The 25,476-nt window shown below is 42.9% G+C and overlaps 1 protein-coding gene across 20 annotated transcripts in view; it reads right to left on the bottom strand.

The window, feature by feature from the left end:
• The window catches only part of BAZ2B (bromodomain adjacent to zinc finger domain 2B), a 385,196-nt gene that overhangs the window by 143,404 nt on the left and 216,316 nt on the right, over nt 1–25,476 (bottom strand). For 19 of the 20 annotated variants that reach the window (XM_085873227.1, XM_085873230.1, XM_085873237.1 and 16 more), the window contains 4 exons: nt 24,687–24,909; nt 18,895–18,987; nt 16,081–16,142; nt 5,011–5,076 (listed from right to left, as the gene is read on the bottom strand). In XM_085873227.1, coding sequence (XP_085729353.1) covers nt 5,011–5,076; nt 16,081–16,142; nt 18,895–18,987; nt 24,687–24,909 — 444 coding nt within the window. The remainder of the gene's footprint in view (nt 1–5,010; nt 5,077–16,080; nt 16,143–18,894; nt 18,988–24,686; nt 24,910–25,476) is intronic. The other variant, XM_085873234.1, reaches the window with a different exon arrangement.

Raw genomic sequence — 25,476 nt, 5'->3', positions numbered from 1 at the left:
AGACTGAACAACCTCTGAAAAGATGGTTCCATAGATGGGAGACGCAAGGAATAAGAGTTGAGGTGTGTAGTCATTTGAAGGATAGATTGGGGCAAATAAAAATTAAAACGAATAAATATAAACGCGAAAGTAAACGCAAGTTGGGCCACAATGGAGCTGGCTGCCAGACTAGAAAAGGTCATTCATCAATTCCATGACCATTGATGAGATGGTCAAGTCATTTTTCACCATACCTCCATAAACATGATGGCTGGAATAAAATCCGATGCCAAATTTGACAAGACAACAGGGATGAGCTGAGTGCTTGTCAGTTGACAATTGTAACCCCAGGAAGATTTGTCTGGGGTCTCCTAAAATACTTGTCCTGCATTTAAGTATTAAAGAGATCGTGCTTGTCATGTATCAACACCCATCCACATTCTACATACGAACCCCATTCTTAGCATTAACTTAACATCCACATCCCTTAAGAGCAAATTAGTTTCCCATTTAATCTTAAGTCAGGATATCAGAACACAATGATCTTCTCTTTTCAAGATACTGTGGCATCTTTGACGCCGACCCCCAAATTGAAGACAATGTCCAAGATTCAAGGCCTGCTGCCGCCGCTGCATCACAACTGCAGTTTTCGTCGCATTTGATTGCACGGGAAAACAAATCAAACACCAAACAGTTCAAACACAAGTACACTACCAAATGAGCTCTCTTGACATTCCTTAGCCGAAAACTCTGGGGCCTTTCACAGAGATCTTTAATGCAAGTACAATCCAGGCTCGATTCTGCTTAATTACCTCCGCCACCGAAGGTGAAGGAGGTTATGTTTTCACCCCTTTGTCTGTTTGTGTGTAGGATATCTCAAAAAGTTGCAAACGGATCCGGATGAAATTTTGTGGACAGGTTCGGTGTGTGACAAGGACGAATTGGTTAGATTTTCGTGAAGATCCAGATCCAGATCCGCCTACAAAAATTTTTAGTTATTCTTCATCATTGGTGGTCGTATGGCAGCTTAGCTGCCGGGGTAGCTATCATTTCTTGAAGCGCGACTGTGTCGCTGATGCAGTACCCCTCTACCAGTACACACACTGGAACTGGTACTGATTTCACCACCCTCGGAAGGATGACAGGCTGAGCCAACCACCTGGTGTATTAATTCAGCGGCTGACGGGGCTCGAACTCAGGACCCTAGGATCCCAAGCCACCACCCTAACTACTGAGCCAACACTAGGCTCTTCACCATTGAGAGATAGGGCCAAAAACTATATATATAGCACGATATCTCAAAAAGTTGTGGACTGATTTGGACGAAAGTTGATGGACATGTTTGTGCGTGTGGCAAGGACGAATTGATTCAATTCTGGTGAAGATCTGAATTCGGATCTGGATGCGAGAATTATTGAATTTTCAAAGTGATTCTTCACCATTGAGAGATGGGGCCAAGAACGATACATAGCCTGATATTTCAAACACCTGTTGATTGGGCCCAATATGTTCTCGTGGATCAGGCATTACGTGGCGGAGGTATGCGCTCTACCGAGTGCCCTTCTAGTTTTAAGATGTGGTGGGTTTGGGTGTATTAAAATGGTTTTGTTGCAAGAAAGGCATTCATTGGAAGAAGTTGTAAACAAGCAGGGAATTGACAAGGTCTGGAATGTTTACTCAAATGTTCACACAGTATGTAATGGAGCCTTAGAAACAATGCAAGGGTGAAGTGTGTGCGTGTGTGTGTGTGTGTGTGTGTGTGTGTGTGTGTGTGTGTGTGTGTGTGTGTGTGTGTGTGTGTGTGTGTGTGTGTGTGTGTGTGTGTGTGTGTGTGGACTTGTTTGAACATACAGTATTGTCTTCAAGTCCAAAGCTGGTGGTCGGTCATTGCACTTCTGAAGAGTTTAGCTTATCTGCCGTACAGATAGTTAAGTTGCAAGCTGACTTGACGGGAAGAATCAAGGATACATGCTCTTCTGACACTGCAAAATGAACCGTGATATGCTAATATGTCAAGATGAATTCCATTGTACACCGTGGGAGGTAATTTCATCCCTTTGCCCTTCTTAACATCTCATAGGTACCATTGTCTTATCTCCTGCTCATCATTGTTAGTCGTTATCTCCAGCTGTGCAAAGTAGGATTCAGGGTGCACAGTTCACTGTGCGGAGTCAAAAAAGCAAAGCCTTTCGTTTCCCAGTCCTTTCCACCATGTTCAGATTAATGACTCCATCAATTAATGCTCAACATGTCTGTTTTTCACTACACCTAATAAGTGGGGCTCACAACGTACACTTGCATACCTTTTTTATTGCTGTCCCTCTGTGATTAGTTTTTGATTCCAAGTGGATGAAAAAAATGAGTGACATTAAAAAAAATCCTAGATTTTTATCAAAGGAGGATGGGCTGGTAGGATTGTCTACAGGTATGCACACACGCTTACGAGCCGTCTCGCCTGGGTTCAAATCACGGCCCAGCTACAAACTGTCATCCTGGTGTCTCACAGGTAGGAGAGAGGCATCAATGCGTGTGCCGTCCCTCAGATGCGAGTTAAACTCGATGGCCTGTCTGGCAGCATTAATTGATGGATGTTAAAGATCCCACGGTGTTCTTCGTCAAGAGTTGGTGAGTTATCAACAGCACCTTGAACAAATTCCAAATTCCTTGTCTGACCTACAGAGGGCGTTGCATCAGCGGCACAACTGCACCATCAGCCAGCGATGCGACTCGCAGCCTTGTGCTGCATATGAAAGAAGAACATGCAAAGGAGGATATTCCACAAGTAAGATGTTAAATCCGTTTCCCTCCCATGTCTTGGTAGGACGCACACGGTCTGCCGGTATCACTCTTCTTGCGAAATTCCCAAAATCGAGGCTCACTGCTCACCTCCACTCATTTGTTCCTCTTTAGTCTCACTTGTGGAACCAACTTCCTCAATCAGTTCAATCCCATTCTTTCCTCCAGGGCTTCAAGATAGCGGTTCATCACAACTCATGATCTCTTCTACCCCCCAAATGACCTCATTCCCAAGCACTCCCTTTTATCCAGGTTATTGTGATTTATTCCACCTCTCCCTCGCCTCTTTTCATTTGCTTGTTGTCGGTTGGTTTATTCCTTTTATTTTTCATCCCCACTTTCCCCCGTCCTCTTCTTTCGGTGTTTCATTCAGCTTGTTCACCCTGTGCGTGTCCTCACCCTCCCCTTGAGCGCACTTGGCACTCTCACTCTGCTGTGGGTGTTTCCCCTTTTACATTCTGACCTTGCTCGTCCATCAGCCTCAATCATGTTTATGTGAAAATACAGTAAATGAGATAACATGAGTGAATAAGCCTGTTTCATGGTACTTTAGGAACCCATTGATCAAACCTGTCCTGTAACAAAGACCGAATGGCCAAGGTGCATTATCACTGTACATCTTGGATTTGTACACAAACACACTTCAATTAAATTCCCAGAGAAAATCTCGAATTCCTGAAAAATAAACTTCCCAAAAAAAAAACATTCGACATCGTAAAAGATTACCGATACTTGATCAATAGTAAACTCACACAGCACAAGAGAATGAAAATAATTCAACGTCGAGAGCTGTTCAAATCTTCACATCCGACAAGCTGACAAAGCGCACGCACTTCATGCACTACATGTTGATAGGCTCACAAATCCTACATGCGGCAATCACGTTGCCATGATAGGACAATCGACTCGGACCGCGCGCCATCTGTCGCCGAGACAAAAACCATCGTTACGATGAGAACTCGTGGAAATCACACCGAGATGTGAAATCACCGACGAAATGAAAACTGCCCTAAAATTCTGTGCGATCAAAACTTCAGAAGAACATGGAAAGGTAGAAAACTGAATACGTCCATTTGCAAAGGTAGTTGCATGTTTTTCTCTTCTTGTTCTCTTGAAATTACTGCCAAGTTCCAGCAAGAGATCGAAACAGTTGCCCTGGCATCGTATTTAATATCACAAGGATATGCAAACAAACATCGACGCAGGAAAAGATGTCTTGAATCACCAAGTGTCATGTTCTGATTTTCTATCCTCTCGTAGTCTATTTACCAAACTCGGTATGTTCAGTTAATTTGATCTATCTGGTGTCACAAAGCCTGGTGTCGGCTTAGCAGTTAATGTGGCTGGCTTGGGACCTAAGGGTCCTGAGTTTGAGCCCCTGTCGGTCCGTTGAAATAACACCAGGTTATCGAATAAATAACCACCAAATAATAATTATTATTATCCGCCGTCATAACTTGACATTATGTTGTCCAACAGGCATAACACCTACCAATCACTCCTTGCACGAGATAATTTATGCTCACAAAGACTGCAGACATGACAGGTAAAGATGTTCCCACTGAAAAAAGAAACAAAAAACAGCATGCTCCACAATGTGGTCCTCCCTCGAAAGCAGAATTGCATTTTTCCTTGGAGTTAACATCAACAGGGATCAAACTCAGGACCAGACCGGATTTATGCCACCATCGGCAGCAAGACGGTGGTTATTACTGCAAATGAATACCTACTGCAGCGAAGAGTCGCAAGAAAAAATAACTCCTGCTTAGCAGTAATGAGGATAAAGAAAAACATTTCAAAATTCGTTTTCTACATAAACTTATAATCGCGAATGTGGAAGGGATGAGGAAAATGAGACTAAAAGCTGCGGAGGACAAAAAGAAATGACTCCAGTAGTGCTGAAGCACGATCATAACAGTTATCAGCATGCCTTAGATGAAATAGCTTTAACCAAGATAGGAATAAAAGGTGAGGCAACCGTTGCATGTGAATTTGCAGTTTAGCACATACGGTAATATGTAAGTGAAAGCGATTTATGGGAAGCAAGGCACTAAGAGCGTTGAAGACAAGGGTCTAATTTGATCTTCACTTCCCTCGCAGCAGGAAAATAACCTCCGGCAAATTCCGAGAATCCCAGAACGAGAAATGAGTTTGGATTTTTTTTTTTTTAAACGACAATAAGAGTATGGTAATATGGCTGTGCAGTGTTTTCGGAGTAATGTAACGACACGGTACCTCCACGATTTGCTGCGCCCTCATCTCTCTTTCCTTGCGCTGTTGCTCAATGCGCTGCATCTTCTCCTGAAAAGAGGAACAACGCTGCAGGAAACGTGTATCGCTCTCAACATGTCTTCCAGATAACATGTTCAAATGAAGAGCCTATATTTCTGCACGATTAGAAGATACATTTTAGAATATGAAGACCAATTTGTGACACATAGTGCATGGATGATCCATAATGCCAAGAAAGCGAAACTAAGCGGAGAACATTGGGAGGAATCAAACTGTTTGCACGTTATTAATTATACAAATTTAGCGAGAACCAGACAAACACTGAGGTTATTCGTCTGTGACAATCCCTGCTGAGGATTGAGAGGTGGTTAGATGATCACATGACCCTGACCATTGAAAGGTATACACACTGGCATGAATCCCAGGTGTTTTGCAGGCACATTTCAAGCATTGACATTATTTCCCGTGTTCCAAATCCTTATGCTTTTTGTCTTCACAATAAATATAGTCAAATTAAATTTGCTTTGTTACAATGCTGCCTGAGACAAGACAAATTGAAAATCACATTTCAAAAAAACATCACAACTTGTACACTTGCAGAATAAATGTCCAAAATCAATCAATGCTGCATTGAAGCCACAAGTACATAAAATTTAAGTCACTCGTCCTTCATGTTCAGTGTTCAATGAACTCGTCCCTGCATCCTGGTCATTCCATATAGAATACATATCTTTTCATGTCGTTACTTCTGAAATTAACTTCTGGGTCTTGAGCTGTGATATTACCTCCCGAGTCCTTAACTGTGATATTACCTCCCGAGTCCTTAACTGTGATATTAACTCCCGAGTCCTTACCTGTGAGATAACCTCCTGAGTCCTTACCTGTGAGATAACCTCCCGAGTCCTTATTTGTGAAATTACCTCCCGAGTCCTAACCTGTGAAATAACCTCCCGAGACCTTACTTGAGAAATTACCTCCCAAGTGCTTACTTGTGAAATTATCTCCCAAGTCCTTACTTGTGAAATTACCTCCTGAGTTCTTACTTGACAAATTACTTCCCGAGTCCTTAACTGTGAAATTACCTCCCAAGTCCTTACTTGAGAAATAACCTCCCGAGTCCTTACTTGTCAAATTACCACCAAGTCCTTACTTGTGAAATTATCTCCCAAGTCCTTATTTGTGAAATTACCACCAAGTCTTTACTTGTGAAATAACCTCCCGAGTTCTAACTTGACAAATTACTTCCCGAGTCCTTAACTGTGAAATTACCTCCCAAGTCCTGACCTGTGAAATTACCTCCCAAGCCCTGACATGTGAAATTCCCTCCTGAGTTCTAACTTGAGAAATTACCTCCCAAGTCCTGACTTGAGAAATTACCTCCCATGTCCTGACTTGTGAAATTACCTCCTGAATTCTTACTTGAGAAATTAGCTCCCAAGTCCTTACTTGTGAAATTACCTCCCGAGTCGTTACTTGTGAAATTACCTCCCAAGTCCTTATCTGGAAATAACCTCCCGAGTTCTTACTTGACAAATTACTTCCCGAGTGCTGAACCGTGAAATTACCTCCTGAGTTCTCACTTGAGAAATTACCTCCCAAGTCCTGACTTGTGAAATTACCTCCTGAGTTCTAACTTGAGAAATTACCTCCCAAGTCCTTACTTGTGAAATTACCTCCCAAGTCCTTACTTGTGAAATTACCTCCCAAGTCCTCACTTGTGAAATTACCTCCCAAGTCCTTACTTGTGAAATTACCTCCCAAGTCCTCACTTGTGAAATTACCTCCCAAGTCCTTACTTGTGAAATTACCTCCCAAGTCCTTACTTGTGAAATTACCTCCCAAGTCCTTACTTGTGAAATTACCTCCCAAGTCCTTACTTGTGAAATTACCTCCCGAGTCGTTACTTGTGAAATTACCTCCCAAGTCCTTACTTGTGAAATTACCACCAAGTCCTTACCTGTGAAATAACCTCCCGAGTTCTTACTTGACAAATTACTTCCCGAGTGCTGAACCGTGAAATTACCTCCTGAGTTCTCACTTGAGAAATTACCTCCCGAGTCCTGACTTGTGAAATTACCTCCCAAGTCCTGACTTGTGAAATTACCTCCTGAGTTCTAACTTGAGAAATTACCTCCCAAGTCCTTACTTGTGAAATTACCTCCCAAGTCCTTACTTGTGAAATTACCTCCCGAGTCCTGACTTGTGAAATTATCTCCCAAGTCCTTACTTGTGAAATTACCTCCTGAGTCCTTACTTGAGAAATAACCTCCCGAGTCCTTACTTGTGAAATTACCACCAAGTCCTTACCTGTGAAATAACCTCCCGAGTTCTAACTTGACAAATTACTTCCCGAGTCCTTAACTGTGAAATTACCTCCCAAATCCTTACCTGTGAAATTACCTCCCAAGTCCTGACTTGTGAAATTTCCTCCCAAGTCATAACTTGTGAAATTACCTCCCAAGTCCTTACTTGTGAAACTACCTCCCTCGTCCTTACTTGTGAAATTACCTCCCTCGTCCTTAATTGAGAAATTACCTCCCGGGTCCTGACTTGTGAAATTACCTCCCAAGTCCTTACTTGTGAAATTACCTCCCAAGTCCTGACTTGTGGTATTACCTCCTGAGTCCTTACTTGAGAAATAATCTCCCATGTCCTGACTTGTGAAATTACCTCCCAAGTCTTTACTTGTGAAATTACCTCCTGAATTCTTACTTGAGAAATTAGCTCCCAAGTCCTTACTTGTGAAATTACCTCCCGAGTCGTTACTTGTGAAATTACCACCAAGTCCTTACCTGTGAAATAACCTCCAGAGTTCTTACTTCACAAATTACTTCCCGAGTGCTGAACCGTGAAATTACCTCCTGAGTTCTCACTTGAGAAATTACTTCCCAAGTCCTGACTTGTGAAATTACCTCCTGAGTTCTAACTTGAGAAATTACCTCCCAAGTCCTTAATTGTGAAATTACCTCCCAAGTCCTTACTTGTGAAATTACCTCCCAAGTCCTCACTTGTGAAATTACCTCCCAAGTCCTAACTTGTGAAATTACCTCCCAAGTCCTTACTTGTGAAATTACCTCCCGAGTCCTTACTTGTAAAATTACCTCCCGAGTCCTAACTTGTGAAATTACCTCCCGAGTCGTTACTTGTGAAATTACCTCCCGAGTCGTTACTTGTGAAATTACCACCAAGTCCTAACCTGTGAAATAACCTCCCGAGTTCTTACTTGACAAATTACTTCCCGAGTGCTGAACCGTGAAATTACCTCCTGAGTTCTCACTTGAGAAATTACCGCACGAGTCCTTACTTGTGAAATTACCTCCCGAGTCGTTACTTGTGAAATTACCTCCCGAGTCGTTACTTGTGAAATTACCTCCCAAGTCCTTACTTGTGAAATTACCACCAAGTCCTTACTTGTGAAATTACCTCCCGAGTTCTTACTTGACAAATTACTTCCCGAGTGCTGAACCGTGAAATTACCTCCTGAGTTCTCACTTGAGAAATTACCGCACGAGTCCTTACTTGTGAAATTACCTCCCAAGTCCTGACTTGTGAAATTACCTCCTGAGTTCTAACTTGAGAAATTACCTCCCAAGTCCTTACCTGTTAAATAACCTCCCAAGTTCTTACTTGACAAATTACTTCCCGAGTGCTTAACTGTGAAATTACCTCCCAAGTCCTTACTTGTGAAATTACCTCCTGAGTCCTTACTTGAGAAATAACCTCCCGAGTCCTTACTTGTGAAAATACCACCAAGTCCTTACCTGTGAAATTACCTCCCAAGTCCTGACTTGTGAAATTACCTCCTGAGTCCTTACTTATGAAATTACCTCCCTCGTCCTAACGTGTGAAATTACCTCCCGAGTCCTTACTTGTGAAATTTCCTCCCAAGTCATAACTTGTGAAATTACCTCCCGAGTCATAACTTGTGAAATTACCTCCCGAGTCCTTACTTGTGAAATTACCTCCAAAGTCCTTACTTGTGAAATTACCTCCCTCGTCCTCACTTGTGAAATTACCTCCTGATTCCTTACTTGAGAAATAATCTCCCATGTCCTGACTTGTGAAATTACCTCCCAAGTCCTTACTTGTGAAATTACCACCAAGTCCTTACCTGTGAAATTACCTCCCGAGTCCTTACTTGTGAAATTACCTCCCAAGTCCTTACTTGTGAAATTACCTCCTGAGTCCTTACTTGAGAAATAATCTCTCATGTCCTGACTTGTGAAATTACCTCCCAAGTCCTTACTTGTGAAATTACCTCCCGAGTCCTTACTTGTGAAATTACCTCCCGAGTCCTTACTTGTGAAATTACCTCCCAAGTCCTTACTTGTGAAATTACCTCCCGAGTCCTTACTTGTGAAATTACTTCCCGAGTCCTAAACTGTGAAATTACCTCCCAAGTCCTTACTTGAGAAATAACCTCCCGAGTCCTTACTTGTCAAATTACCACCAAGTCCTTACTTGTGAAATTATCTCCCAAGTCCTTATTTGTGAAATTACCACCAAGTCTTTACTTGTGAAATAACCTCCCGAGTTCTAACTTGACAAATTACTTCCCGAGTCCTTAACTGTGAAATTACCTCCCAAGTCTTGACCTGTGAAATTACCTCCCAAGCCCTGACATGTGAAATTCCCTCCTGAGTTCTAACTTGAGAAATTACCTCCCAAGTCCTGACTTGAGAAATTACCTCCCATGTCCTGACTTGTGAAATTACCTCCTGAATTCTTACTTGAGAAATTAGCTCCCAAGTCCTTACTTGTGAAATTACCTCCCGAGTCGTTACTTGTGAAATTACCTCCCAAGTCCTTATCTGGAAATAACCTCCCGAGTTCTTACTTGACAAATTACTTCCCGAGTGCTGAACCGTGAAATTACCTCCTGAGTTCTCACTTGAGAAATTACCTCCCAAGTCCTGACTTGTGAAATTACCTCCTGAGTTCTAACTTGAGAAATTACCTCCCAAGTCCTTACTTGTGAAATTACCTCCCAAGTCCTTACTTGTGAAATTACCTCCCAAGTCCTCACTTGTGAAATTACCTCCCAAGTCCTTACTTGTGAAATTACCTCCCAAGTCCTCACTTGTGAAATTACCTCCCAAGTCCTTACTTGTGAAATTACCTCCCAAGTCCTTACTTGTGAAATTACCTCCCAAGTCCTTACTTGTGAAATTACCTCCCAAGTCCTTACTTGTGAAATTACCTCCCGAGTCGTTACTTGTGAAATTACCTCCCAAGTCCTTACTTGTGAAATTACCACCAAGTCCTTACCTGTGAAATAACCTCCCGAGTTCTTACTTGACAAATTACTTCCCGAGTGCTGAACCGTGAAATTACCTCCTGAGTTCTCACTTGAGAAATTACCTCCCGAGTCCTTACTTGTGAAATTACCTCCCAAGTCCTGACTTGTGAAATTACCTCCTGAGTTCTTACTTGACAAATTACTTCCCGAGTGCTGAACCGTGAAATTACCTCCTGAGTTGTCACTTGAGAAATTACCGCACGAGTCCTTACTTGTGAAATTACCTCCCGAGTCGTTACTTGTGAAATTACCTCCCGAGTCGTTACTTGTGAAATTACCTCCCAAGTCCTTACTTGTGAAATTACCACCAAGTCCTTACTTGTGAAATTACCTCCCGAGTTCTTACTTGACAAATTACTTCCCGAGTGCTGAACCGTGAAATTACCTCCTGAGTTCTCACTTGAGAAATTACCGCACGAGTCCTTACTTGTGAAATTACCTCCCAAGTCCTGACTTGTGAAATTACCTCCTGAGTTCTAACTTGAGAAATTACCTCCCAAGTCCTTACCTGTTAAATAACCTCCCAAGTTCTTACTTGACAAATTACTTCCCGAGTGCTTAACTGTGAAATTACCTCCCAAGTCCTTACTTGTGAAATTACCTCCTGAGTCCTTACTTGAGAAATAACCTCCCGAGTCCTTACTTGTGAAAATACCACCAAGTCCTTACCTGTGAAATTACCTCCCAAGTCCTGACTTGTGAAATTACCTCCTGAGTCCTTACTTATGAAATTACCTCCCTCGTCCTAACGTGTGAAATTACCTCCCGAGTCCTTACTTGTGAAATTTCCTCCCAAGTCATAACTTGTGAAATTACCTCCCGAGTCATAACTTGTGAAATTACCTCCCGAGTCCTTACTTGTGAAATTACCTCCAAAGTCCTTACTTGTGAAATTACCTCCCTCGTCCTCACTTGTGAAATTACCTCCTGATTCCTTACTTGAGAAATAATCTCCCATGTCCTGACTTGTGAAATTACCTCCCAAGTCCTTACTTGTGAAATTACCACCAAGTCCTTACCTGTGAAATTACCTCCCGAGTCCTTACTTGTGAAATTACCTCCCAAGTCCTTACTTGTGAAATTACCTCCTGAGTCCTTACTTGAGAAATAATCTCTCATGTCCTGACTTGTGAAATTACCTCCCAAGTCCTTACTTGTGAAATTACCTCCCGAGTCCTTACTTGTGAAATTACCTCCCGAGTCCTTACTTGTGAAATTACCTCCCAAGTCCTTACTTGTGAAATTACCTCCCGAGTCCTTACTTGTGAAATTACTTCCCGAGTCCTAAACTGTGAAATTACCTCCCAAGTCCTTACTTGAGAAATAACCTCCCGAGTCCTTACTTGTCAAATTACCACCAAGTCCTTACTTGTGAAATTATCTCCCAAGTCCTTATTTGTGAAATTACCACCAAGTCTTTACTTGTGAAATAACCTCCCGAGTTCTAACTTGACAAATTACTTCCCGAGTCCTTAACTGTGAAATTACCTCCCAAGTCTTGACCTGTGAAATTACCTCCCAAGCCCTGACATGTGAAATTCCCTCCTGAGTTCTAACTTGAGAAATTACCTCCCAAGTCCTGACTTGAGAAATTACCTCCCATGTCCTGACTTGTGAAATTACCTCCTGAATTCTTACTTGAGAAATTAGCTCCCAAGTCCTTACTTGTGAAATTACCTCCCGAGTCGTTACTTGTGAAATTACCTCCCAAGTCCTTATCTGGAAATAACCTCCCGAGTTCTTACTTGACAAATTACTTCCCGAGTGCTGAACCGTGAAATTACCTCCTGAGTTCTCACTTGAGAAATTACCTCCCAAGTCCTGACTTGTGAAATTACCTCCTGAGTTCTAACTTGAGAAATTACCTCCCAAGTCCTTACTTGTGAAATTACCTCCCAAGTCCTTACTTGTGAAATTACCTCCCAAGTCCTCACTTGTGAAATTACCTCCCAAGTCCTTACTTGTGAAATTACCTCCCAAGTCCTCACTTGTGAAATTACCTCCCAAGTCCTTACTTGTGAAATTACCTCCCAAGTCCTTACTTGTGAAATTACCTCCCAAGTCCTTACTTGTGAAATTACCTCCCAAGTCCTTACTTGTGAAATTACCTCCCGAGTCGTTACTTGTGAAATTACCTCCCAAGTCCTTACTTGTGAAATTACCACCAAGTCCTTACCTGTGAAATAACCTCCCGAGTTCTTACTTGACAAATTACTTCCCGAGTGCTGAACCGTGAAATTACCTCCTGAGTTCTCACTTGAGAAATTACCTCCCGAGTCCTTACTTGTGAAATTACCTCCCAAGTCCTGACTTGTGAAATTACCTCCTGAGTTCTAACTTGAGAAATTACCTCCCAAGTCCTTACTTGTGAAATTACCTCCCAAGTCCTTACTTGTGAAATTACCTCCCGAGTCCTGACTTGTGAAATTACCTCCCAAGTCCTTACTTGTGAAATTACCTCCTGAGTCCTTACTTGAGAAATAACCTCCCGAGTCCTTACTTGTGAAAATACCACCAAGTCCTTACCTGTGAAATTACCTCCCAAGTCCTTACTTGTGAATTTATCTCTCAAGTCCTTATTTGTGAAATTACCACCAAGTCCTTACCTGTGAAATAACCTCCCGAGTTCTAACTTGACAAATTACTTCCCGAGTCCTTAACTGTGAAATTACCTCCCAAATCCTTACCTGTGAAATTACCTCCCAAGTCCTGACTTGTGAAATTTCCTCCCAAGTCATAACTTGTGAAATTACCTCCCAAGTCCTTACTTGTGAAATTACCTCCAAAGTCCTTACTTGTGAAACTACCTCCCTCGTCCTTACTTGTGAAATTACCTCCCTCGTCCTTAATTGAGAAATTACCTCCCGGGTCCTGACTTGTGAAATTACCTCCCAAGTCCTTACTTGTGAAATTACCTCCCAAGTCCTGACTTGTGGTATTACCTCCTGAGTCCTTACTTGAGAAATAATCTCCCATGTCCTGACTTGTGAAATTACCTCCCAAGTCTTTACTTGTGAAATTACCTCCTGAATTCTTACTTGAGAAATTAGCTCCCAAGTCCTTACTTGTGAAATTACCTCCCGAGTCGTTACTTGTGAAATTACCACCAAGTCCTTACCTGTGAAATAACCTCCCGAGTTCTTACTTGACAAATTACTTCCCGAGTGCTGAACCGTGAAATTACCTCCTGAGTTCTCACTTGAGAAATTACTTCCCAAGACCTGACTTGTGAAATTACCTCCTGAGTTCTAACTTGAGAAATTACCTCCCAAGTCCTTACTTGTGAAATTACCTCCCAAGTCCTTACTTGTGAAATTACCTCCCAAGTCCTCACTTGTGAAATTACCTCCCAAGTCCTAACTTGTGAAATTACCTCCCAAGTCCTTACTTGTGAAATTACCTCCTGAGTCCTTACTTGTGAAATTACCTCCCGAGTCCTTACTTGTGAAATTACCTCCCGAGTCCTTACTTGTGAAATTACCTCCCGAGTCGTTACTTGTGAAATTACCTCCCGAGTCGTTACTTGTGAAATTACCTCCCAAGTCCTTACTTGTGAAATTACCACCAAGTCCTTACTTGTGAAATTACTTCCCGAGTGCTGAACCGTGAAATTACCTCCTGAGTTCTCACTTGAGAAATTACCGCACGATTCCTTACTTGTGAAATTACCTCCCAAGTCCTGACTTGTGAAATTACCTCCCAAGTCCTGACTTGTGAAATTACCTCCTGAGTTCTAACTTGAGAAATTACCTCCCAAGTCCTTACCTGTTAAATAACCTCCCAAGTTCTTACTTGACAAATTACTTCCCGAGTGCTTAACTGTGAAATTACCTCCCAAGTCCTTACTTGTGAAATTACCTCCTGAGTCCTTACTTGAGAAATAACCTCCCGAGTCCTTACTTGTGAAAATACCACCAAGTCCTTACCTGTGAAATTACCTCCCAAGTCCTGACTTGTGAAATTACCTCCCGAGTCCTTACTTATGAAATTACCTCCCTCGTCCTAACGTGTGAAATTACCTCCCGAGTCCTTACTTGTGAAATTTCCTCCCAAGTCATAACTTGTGAAATTACCTCCCGAGTCCTTACTTGTGAAATTACCTCCAAAGTCCTTACTTGTGAAATTACCTCCCTCGTCCTCACTTGTGAAATTACCTCCTGATTCCTTACTTGAGAAATAATCTCCCATGTCCTGACTTGTGAAATTACCTCCCAAGTCCTTACTTGTGAAATTACCACCAAGTCCTTACCTGTGAAATTACCTCCCGAGTCCTTACTTGTGAAATTACCTCCCAAGTCCTTACTTGTGAAATTACCTCCTGAGTCCTTACTTGAGAAATAATCTCTCATGTCCTGACTTGTGAAATTACCTCCCAAGTCCTTACTTGTGAAATTACCTCCCGAGTCCTTAACTGTGAAATTACCTCCCGAGTCCTTAACTGTGAAATTACCTCCTGAGTCCTTACTTGTGAAATTACCTCCCAAGTCCTTACTTGAGAAATAACCTCCCGAGTCCTTACTTGAGAAATTACCTCCCGAGTCCTTGCTTGTGAAATTACCTCCCAAGTCCTTACTTGAGAAATTACCTCTGAAGTCCTTACTTGAGAAATTACCTCCCAAGTCCTAACTTGAGAAATTACCTCCCTAGTCCTAACTTGTGAAATTACCTCCCGCGTCCTTACTTGTGAAATTACCTCCCAAGTCCTTACTTGTGAAATTACCTCCCAAGTCCTTACCTGTGAAATTACCCCGAGTCCTTACTTAGAAATTACCTCCTGAATCCTTACCTGTGAAATTACCTCCTGAGTCCTTACTTAAGAAATTACCTCCCGAATCCTTACCTGTGAAATTACCTCTTGAATTCTGACATCACAAGTTCAGATGTCTCACATCCTAACATCCTGAGTCTTGATGTCCCAAGTCACCAGTCCTGATATTGCAGGTCACCAGTCATTACATTGCAAGTCACCACACTTGACCTCACTCGTCACCACTCCCGACCTCATGAGTGATAAATCCTGTCATCCGTAGTTACCAGTGTTGACATTGTGACTCCCGAGTCATGACATCCTAAGTTGGAGTTACGAGTCTTGACATCAAGGGTTCAAGTCACAAGTCATTATGTGCAGAGTCCTGGATTCAACAACCCTGAGATCACTGCTGAATTCAAGAATATTTTCACTCCATGTCATACATTACACAAGCATCATTGCACAGAAATATCATGATATACTTGAATATTCTATGATGACATTAATCATTCATCAAGTTAAAATAGTGTTACTAAAACTTTTATTCAAACCAAAACTGCAACATAGATGCATAAATGATAGATTATAAATAAACGGCACCCAACTTTGTGGCTTTTAAATGCCCTCTTCCTCTAAATTCGGCCAGTAGTACCGAACGTGATGGCGGTCGTACAATGAAGCTTCCATAAACTGAGCAAGTATTTCACCCTCTGATACAATAACACATCTTTTTTTGCTGTATTGATACCCTAAATAAATAAAAGAGCAAAATGATTGACTTTGTTCATCTTGCATCATCCTCTCTTCCAAGCAAAAACAAAAATAAAATAAAAAACAGAAGAAGAAAGAAGGCATATTCCATACCGGAGAATTAAAAAAAAAACAGTAAATGTAGCTCGTGAAAAATTTGGAAAAAAACTTATATCGAGAAAAAGGAAGTTGAACCTGAGTCCTCAGATAAATATTTAGAGGTTATAAGAAAATTGACTTTGAAAAAGGCCATGAGGATCGCTCTGTGGTTTACCTGCTGTTTCAGCATTTTCAATTGTTCCTTTTGTTTTCTCTTTGCTTCGGCGACCTGTATTGCTGCATGTGATAATGTAGCCACACACAAGTAAGGGCACACAAATGGAGAAATGTTCATAAAACCAAGTCTTTTTAAGACATAACAGACATTTATCGAAAATGAACACAACAAAGAGCAAAAAAAAGTTCAATTATTTCTTTAGAAAGATACCCACTACTATTTCAAAAATCAACAGGATGTGTAAAACAGTGTATCCCAAAAAGATTTGTTTGTTCTGGCAGAAGAAAGACCCTTTAGCTAGCGTAAGCTATTGCTTGCTATGGGTGGACGGTGGGCAGACCATTGTTTGCGATTGTGCATGATCCATAGGTTGGCTATCACATACAAGAAAAAAAGAGGGTGGTTGACTGGCTGTCACTTATGGGTGGGCACTGAGAGTGGTGAACAGGCCATTGCCTTCTCGCAATCAAGGCCATGATTCGGCCGTAAACTACTGGCAATGGTGGCTGTGATGAAGCCGTCATCTCTCAGCAATGAGAGTCACGATCAGGCAGTTGGCTAAGAGCATTGAGGGGAGCAGTGACCAGTGACTTTTGTATTCATGCATTGGTGTGGGGAGAGCTGCAATAACATGTGCGTCTACTGCCTGCATCCTAACACCATGCACATCTGGTGCTTGCACCCAAACAACCCTGTACGTCTGGTGCTTGCACCCCAACAACACTGTACGTCTGGTGCTTGCACCCCAACAACACTGTACATCTGGTGCTTGCACTCCAGCAACACTGTACGTCTGGTGCTTGCACTCCAACAACCTTGTACGTCTGGTGCCTGAACCCCAACAACCCTGTACATCTGGTGCTTGCACTCCAACAACCTTGTAGTCTGGTGCCTGAACCCCAACAACCCTGTACGTCTGGTGCTTGCACCCCAACAACCCTGTACGTCTGGTGCTTGCACCCCAACAACCCTGTACGTATGGTGCCTGCACCCCCACTGGCCTTGTATGTCTGGTGCCTGCACCACAACAACCCTGTATGTCTGCTGCTTGCACCCCGACAACCCTGTACATCTGGTGCCTGCACCCCACTGGCCTTGTATGTCTGGTGCCTGCACCCCAACGACCCTGTATGTCTGGTGCCTACACGCCAACACCATACACACCTGGTGCTTGCACCCCAACAACCATGTGCCCCTGGTGACTGCACACCAACATCCTGTGCACTTGGTGCCTGCACCCACACACTCTGCACTCCTGGTACCATTGCTCAAAACTTTGTACACGTGCAGCTAGTATTGATGCTGCCATAACCTTACACCATCTCAGTGTGTACCTGTAGCCAGTACCCTACACCTTTCACATACCTGTTGCCGGTGCCCAACAACCTGCATACCAGCTGCCAACACCCAAAACCCTACACATTTGCTGTTTGCACAGGAAACTCTGCACACCTGCAGCCAGCTGCAGACAGAAACCATGAGTGCTGGCTACAATCACCTGAAACCTTGAAGACCTGCTTCCAGCACCCCTACTGCACTCTGCATGCCTGCTGCCGGCGCCCCACTACACTCTCCACACCTCCTGCCGGCGCCCAAAACCCTGAGTGCGAGTTGTCAGTGTCCTATACACTGTATGCCCACTGATGGTGCCCTGAACCAGATGCATGTCTGCTGCCAGCACCTGAAACCATGTATGTATGCTGCCTGCACACTACACTCCTGCTACCAGTGCACAGATCCTTCTGTGCCTGCTGCTGGCATCCAAAACCATCCACACCTGCAGATGACTGCAGAAACCCTGAATGCCTGCTGCCAGAACCAACAAATTGCGTGCATGCTGCCAGCTCCCAATGCCATGTGTGCCTACCTCCAACACCTGAGCCTATACACATGCTGCCAGCATCCAATCATATTGTGCGACTGCTGCTGTGTACCCAAGCAGAAGGCTCCCATCACCTGGATGGGAGCCAACATTGCCTTATCACCTGTGCTGAGAAAGCTTCAGTTATTGCACACATCCATGCATGCTGTGAGTAGTTCATGCAATGTGAACATGCACATGTGTTGTGAGGATCTGAGCATGTGCATATTTGCTGAAAACAACCAAGTTCAAACATCTGCAATGAGAGAGAGTTTAACACTGCCCATCTTTAATTTAATACTGCATTCAAGGCTGCACCTGAGTTGAACCTAACTTTTGTTGAAGTGCAAAGATCACACGTGATGTGTTCTCTATTGGAAGGTGTACATATGGATGCTTGCACATGTTATAAGTGTGCAACCAGCCTGTTGTCATCTTTTCTGCGAATGAGCTAAATGCATTGGTTCTTGGCCTGGTGCACACTAGGCCTGAAATCTCAACACCATTCACTTTTGCACCAAGAAACACAGTGTTCCCACTTAGATCTGCTCTCTTGTATATTCTCTGATGTGTGCTTTTGTATCCCAACACTGCATGTTTCATGACTGTGAAACCAACAACCTGCCTTCAGATTCATCTACTGAACCACATGGAGTGCACACGTCCACCCATAAAGAAACCAAGACGTACTACAAAGTTAAGCGTTTCAACTTTCTTTAATCAATTAATAAACCAATGACGTATTTGGCCTGTCTATCTTGCTAAGCTTCAATCTGCTTACTAAGCTTCATAATCATTTTTTTTTTTGACAACTCTGCCCCGTTGTTGCACCAAAGACAGGACTATCTTTCCTAGTACTGCCCCTACAGCCATATTTGTTGATGCCATTACCGCCCAGAATTATGCTGCACGTGTCCCGTTGCTACCCCCAGAGCCCAGCTGTTCCTCACCCTGCTGCTTCCGAGCTTGCTTGGCTGCCTGCACCCGAGCTTGCTTCTCCAGGCGCTGCATCAGCTTCAGCTCTGCTGCTTGCCTTGCGATTGCTGACACACCCAACATGGCGTACGCGTTACATGCTGCGGAGAACACTCCCTGCTTTCCCCACTTTTGACTAACGGATCCGCTCCCCAATCCAGATCTGTCATTTATGCGCAAAGAACACCAGAGTTGGCAAGACAATGTCATGTCAGTTGATTATGACATTTATGTCATGACAATACAACAACCATGTAAACTGGTGCAGCGCTGTCAATGTCTTAGTGTGAAATGAAGCTTATCCCGTGGATTTCGAGGGTGATGCGCTTCGGCACTTCACTCTCACAATTCCTCATCACGTGTGCTTGACTGCATTGCCGCACGTTTCACTTTTCGGAAATATTATGGTACAAAAAGACATGCATGGCAAGCAAAACTCATGTACGATTACACGTATGCAAATCATGTCACACTAAGTTTAAATCAGAGGTGAGTGGGGGAAAGTGGGGAGAAAAGGGAGAAACCTCACACCCGTGTTGTGCTTATCTGACTCAATCACTCACTAAAATTAAACTGACAACTAAAAAGAAAAAGTCGTAACTTGAAATTTACATCTGTAGATACCATTTCTTACATTTTTGTCTGATCTGTGGAAGTTATACAAAATCCAGACAAAAGGTATAATACAGCGCAGCACCTGTCAGATATTGGAGGATCGAACTCGGCTGACGTTTGGCCATTTCCCATAGGTTATGATTCCGTGAAATATTGAATCCCCCTGAAGCAAAATACCTGCTGGCATCTCCAGATGCTGAACAGACTAATAATTTCCACATCGACAGCATATGCTGGCTCACACGGCTTCACTCCAGTTTCCATCACGGTGATGTAGCGTTGGATTGTGGTGATATAACATTTACAGTCGACTTACTATTGTAGAAATGTCAGTGCAGTGGAAAAAAAAAAAGTTGTGCTCACAATTTTAAAACACCTGCTCCTCTTTCTTGAACTTCCGCCCCCCAGTGTGTCCTTCATGTTTAAACGATACAACATTTGTGTGGAACAATAATTTTTTTTCCTGATGGTGGCACACACCTCATTGTCTGATAGGATGGCTCAGAGGTAGAGCAATGACCTTTGTGCTGTCAAGTCTGGGATTGATTATTGGCAAGACCATAAACTGTTGGACTGGTGCTTCGCAGGCAGGGAATTGCTTCGATGGTGCCGTCCCTCGGACGAACGTTACACTGGACCACCCATCTGGCAGCATTAGCCGGTACACGTCAATGATCCCGTGGTGTCCTTCGCAAACTGGAGACGACGTCGCTGGCACCCTGAATATATTACAAATTCCTGCCATAATGTGAAGGGGCACTGCATCAGCCACACACATATCAGTAATTATGCGACCAGTGGACCAAATTCAGGATTGAATCCCAGTCCAATATGCATTCACCAATGACGACTGCCACATTGCCACAACGTAGGGATTTACTTGTTGTTGTGAACACTCCCATTGCACCCCTTTATGAGTAGAGATCATTCATACCCAGACAAACTCAAAATTCCATTAAATATGTGAGTTCTGAATGTTCTGAGTGGTTGTCACCATTTTTTTTTAATGTACAATGCTCTTTACAGAGCATTGGTGCTGCTGAAGCACTTCCTTGGCAAAGGTTATACTGGGTGGTTTGCCATTGCCTCCCCAGCATTGTCTATGCATGCTCTATTTTTTAAATGCTGAGCATCAAGCAAGGAAGCAACACGTACCTTTGCTTTTTAATGGTATTTGCTCTACTAACTCTCTGCCTCAGGCATCCAAGGCCAACTCCACTCTTAGGTTACTGACTTCCTTCCTCCATTCTCGTAGCCAATGTGTGGCTCTCAGCGGAATCCTTTCATCTCCTCTTCCTGTTGAGGCTGGAGTGCCCCAAGGCAGTGCTCTGGACCCAGTCGTATTCTTTATCTTCATCAATGATCTCTAACTCTCTGGGAAATCCTCTTTATCGCTTTGCTGATGACTCCACCCTCTGATGTGACATTCCTCATCCTTCAGATAGACAGGCAGCAGCCTCTTCCCACTCTTCAGACCTTGATCGGATCACAAGCGAGTCAAACACTTGGAATTATGTCTTTCAATCCTGACAAATTTACACTCTCACTATCTCTTCTCTTTCTGCGAAAGGACCGTTCAAGCAAATCCTCCCATCTACTTTTTTAACAATCCTCGTGAAGAAGTTGAGTCACTCAAACTCTTGGGTCTCGCTATCAGCCGTGATCTTTCTTGGGCGAAGCATGTTTCAAAGTTGGCCTCCAAAGCCAGTCACCGACTGGGCATCCTCAGTCGTGCAAAGTTTATATTCATTTATTTAGAAACATTTCTCTAGACGGTCCTTCCTTGGCAAACCTGAACACCTGTCCACATACAAGGCTTTCATTTGCAGCTTGAAAGCACTGCTCTCTCCTCTGGGCTGACTCCCCTGCCTCACACCTTGCTCAGCTTGACGTTGTGCAACAAAGGCCTTCAAGATCATTGAGATCTCTCGTGATGAAGCTCCGTCTATGGGCCTCTTTCTTTCACATAGCTGACAGGTCGGTGGTCTCTGTCTTCTTCCACCTCCTTTCTGGTCTTGCACCCTCTGCCCTCTCTGTGCTTTGACCCCGTCCTGGTATCCGGAGGGCGCACATGGTCCACCAACAACCCCCTTCTAGTGAAACTCTCAAAATCCAGAATCACTGCTCAAATCCACTCATTCATTCTCCCCCCCCCCATCTGTGGAACCAATTGATTCGATTTTGGTGAAGATCCGGATCCAGATACGAGAATTTTTTTTCAATCTTTCAAGTGATTCGTCATCATTGAGAGATGGGGTCAAAAACTATACAGTATATAGCAGGATATTTCAAAACGTTTTGGATGGATCAGGACAAAACTTGGGAGGTGAGTTTGTTCGGTGACAAGAACAAGCCGATTTGATTTTGGTTCAGGTCTGAATCCAGATCCAGCCTATCAGTTGGAGACAAAACCTAAACTTTTCAGTCTGGTGGAGGTATGCGCTCCACCGAGTGCCATTGTAGTTGCTCCTGCATGAAGTCTTATAGTTGTCAAAAGAAAAATGCGTATTATTCCTCGTCGCGGTCGTCTGGTCGATCTCGTAAAATAACTGCGGACTCACCCGTTTATGACAAATCCACACTTCTGTGTCTTCACTTAGTTAGCAAGATGCTTCTTTAGCATAAAGCTGACTTCGCTTGGATTTCTAAAATTGTTTGAACTGTCTTCTCTGATACATCATCATGTTTTGTGCTGCAAATTCTCCAAATGAGCAAACGCAATACAAAAATTGTCTTTTAGAAGCTGTAGTTGAAACAAAGTTCACACAAAAGAATCAAACAAAGACAGAGAAATATATTCGGCTTATCACTCGACTTATTGTCACTTTTTACTGCTGATTAAAATGACAATGGAAGTGAATATACTGCCTGCAGCAAAGTCTAACAAAGATAATCATAAATGAGTCCAAGTTCCTCACAAATCCTCAACGGTAAGGGTGACTCAAGTGTAAGAATTTGTTTTAGAAGTGGCAACACAGTCATGATTTGGGAGTTTCATACAAGTGCGTTGTTGTCCGTCACCAAAAAGAATACGCTAATCCATGTCAGGAGATTAATGTTTTCAAAAGATAAATAAAGTAACTCTTCACCTCATCACATGTACTGTACTTCAAATGTCATTCATTAATTTCTATACACTTAATTGTTCTGCCCAGATAAATCCATCTTTAATGGAACCACTCAATCATTTTGAAGTACCTTTTTTAGCCATGATCTCAGGATTGGAGTGAAGCCGACACACACACACACACACACACACACACACACACACACACACACACACACACACACACACACACACACACACACACACACACACACACACACACACACACACACACACACACGTTAGACGAGACAAGCATACCACTGAGCTTGGGGGAAGTGCTGGGCACCAGTGACATCACAATGATGACACCATTTTCTTTCCACACTCAGCAGAGCATTTCTGAAAGATGAATTTCCTCCTCCCCATGGATGCCAACCTATGGGGAGTGTTCATGCTCTGTCCCTTTAAATGCTGAATGTCAAGCAAAGAAGCAGCACATACCATTTTAAAAGTCTTTGGTATGACTCAGCCGAGTTTGACCCCGGGCTTGAACCACCGACCTCCTGGACTCGGAGCAGACGCTCTAACCATTACACCACCGAGTCTGGTATCAAGTCTGGTATGGCTCAGATTTTTGTCTCACCATTCTTCCAAGAAAGATATTGCAAGAAGGATGTCACAAAATAATGTCCAAAGCTAATAGATTGGCTTAGTGTGCACTCTCTCATGTTAAAATTGCTTCATTATTTACTCGTAAACTAAGGTTAATAAATCAAGATTTTCAAAGTATTGTAGTGTTTTGATTTCGGTGTTAATACCATGGAAGAATGAATGTTAATTGCCCAAGGTGACTTTATCCGTTTGTAATAAATCATCCAGTTAGAAAGGGAGTCATCTTTTTTGCGAGGGCTATACGAGGTTAACGCGGACTTTTTGCTGTAGAACATGTTAAAATAAATAAATAAATGAATAAAAACAGTTCAACGCTGAAGGTTTGTGTTGTCAGGATGTTGTCAACGATGGACATAGATAGGTTTTCTGGACTGAATGGACAACGACGTTGTCCACCCTGAGCAAGTAATACAGGACGTGATATCAACACTGGTCAAATAATTCTGGGTAAAACTAAGGTGACAGCCAGCTCGGTCAAGTGTGCTGTCGATGGAGGTGTCTTATTGAAGTTCATTGTGTGAGAAAGCATTAAACCAGGTGAAATTGAAATAAGACTGTCTGGTTTTGGATTGGTGACTGAGCATTCTCACATGCAACCAAATGCTGTCATTTAAGCAAACACTAAACATGTTAAAGAGCCATTTTTGAGAATAACCAATTACTACAAGTGAAACTGCAAAATAATTGGAAATATGGAAACAATCATTCATTCTCACTTGAAATCAAATATGTTTCGTTCAGCTAGGTGGGTACCAAAGGACCTTGACTTTACCAGAACTTAAAGGATATGGGTACTTTAGCAGAAATGGGTTGGTAAGTTCCAAATCACCCACTCGGCATGTAGTCCAGATCAATGTGACCACTCCTCATTTTCATAAATACCAAGGTGAGCCAATGAAAAAAGCCAACAATTCACAAGGTTTCGGAAAAGCGATGATAATAGACAACCTATAGAAAACCAAGATGCCAAGGTGAACAAACAATAGCCAAGATATTGTGAAAAAGCCAAGGAGTGGTCACACTGGTCCAGATATATCGGCTTGTGATTTTCAAGTCTTTGGACCACTCAACAGACACTTAGGTGGCATTAACTTAAGAAGTGATGACGTCCACAAAGCATCTGTCCCAAAATGGCTGGATAACCATACCAAAGATTTATAGGCAGGTGGTGGCATCAAGACACGACCACAAACGTGTAGAAGTGCAAACTGTAGAAGTGGGGGAAAATGTGTAGAAAAGTGTAGAAGTGGGAAAAGTGAAAACGTGTCGAAGGGGAACAGCCAGAGAAAGAAGTTAAGTTTCGTCAAATTCCATGGAATTTTAAATTTTCCAGAATAAAAAGTCCACATCAACCTTGAACTAACCGAGCGTTTTTTCAGGAAATCATTAATAGACAAAATTGGCAATAATAATATGGAAAGGCCAGCACACCTTGAGCTTCAAGCTTTTTGAAAAGCTTCAGAGACTCAACACGGCGAACGGTGTCTACCCGCCGCTCCACATTAGCTGGCCGACCCTTTCTCCGGCGAGCTTTCCCCGGACCTTGATCCTCTTGCACACGGCGCTCAGGGTTAGGTGGCCGACCACGACGACCTTCCATACCCTTGATTCGGACTCCGATCTCATCATCCAATAGCCGATACCACTGCAAGCCCTGAGAGAAAGAGCACTGCACAATCAGCAACAACACCCTAAACCGAGTGTTTTATTACACCATGCCAGTCTCTCTCTATTCAGCTATGGGAAAATCCAGTGTCTGCATAATTCCTTCTCCACTTCACTCCTTGTTATCCAAGCACTTTGTCCTCAAATATTTCCCACACAGTCTCTGCACATAAAGCTGCATCAAGGTGTTTAAGATAGACAAAAGAAAGTTTGCCATAATGCGCTCTTGGTTTGACAACATGGCAACTTTAGGAAGAACCATCTTGCTTCGTGAGTACATTTGACAAACCGCGGGTCATTTGTTTGCAATATTATTTGAGGCATCCGTGATGAACAATGCCCAACTGATGAATGCACGTGGCAAAGAGAAACAAATGTCAGAGTTACAAGCACTGTTGCGAAAGAAAAACAATGGAAGGCAGCTGAGAGAATCCATAAGCACAATGAGAAACATCGATTCCAGACAGCAGCCAAATCTGGCAAGCATTCTTTCCGCACAAAATGCAGGCAAACTGGGCCAAGGCCTTTTATCTACTCATTTGTTTCCATAACTGCA

The sequence above is a fragment of the Eptatretus burgeri genome, chromosome 3, assembly GCF_056783735.1.
Source record: "Eptatretus burgeri isolate ZD-2024b chromosome 3, Ebu_testis_v1, whole genome shotgun sequence".
In the NCBI taxonomy this organism is placed as follows: Eukaryota; Metazoa; Chordata; class Myxini; order Myxiniformes; family Myxinidae; genus Eptatretus; species Eptatretus burgeri.
The sequence above is the reverse complement of the archived record's forward strand: the minus strand, read 5'-3'. Positions and strand labels throughout refer to the sequence as shown.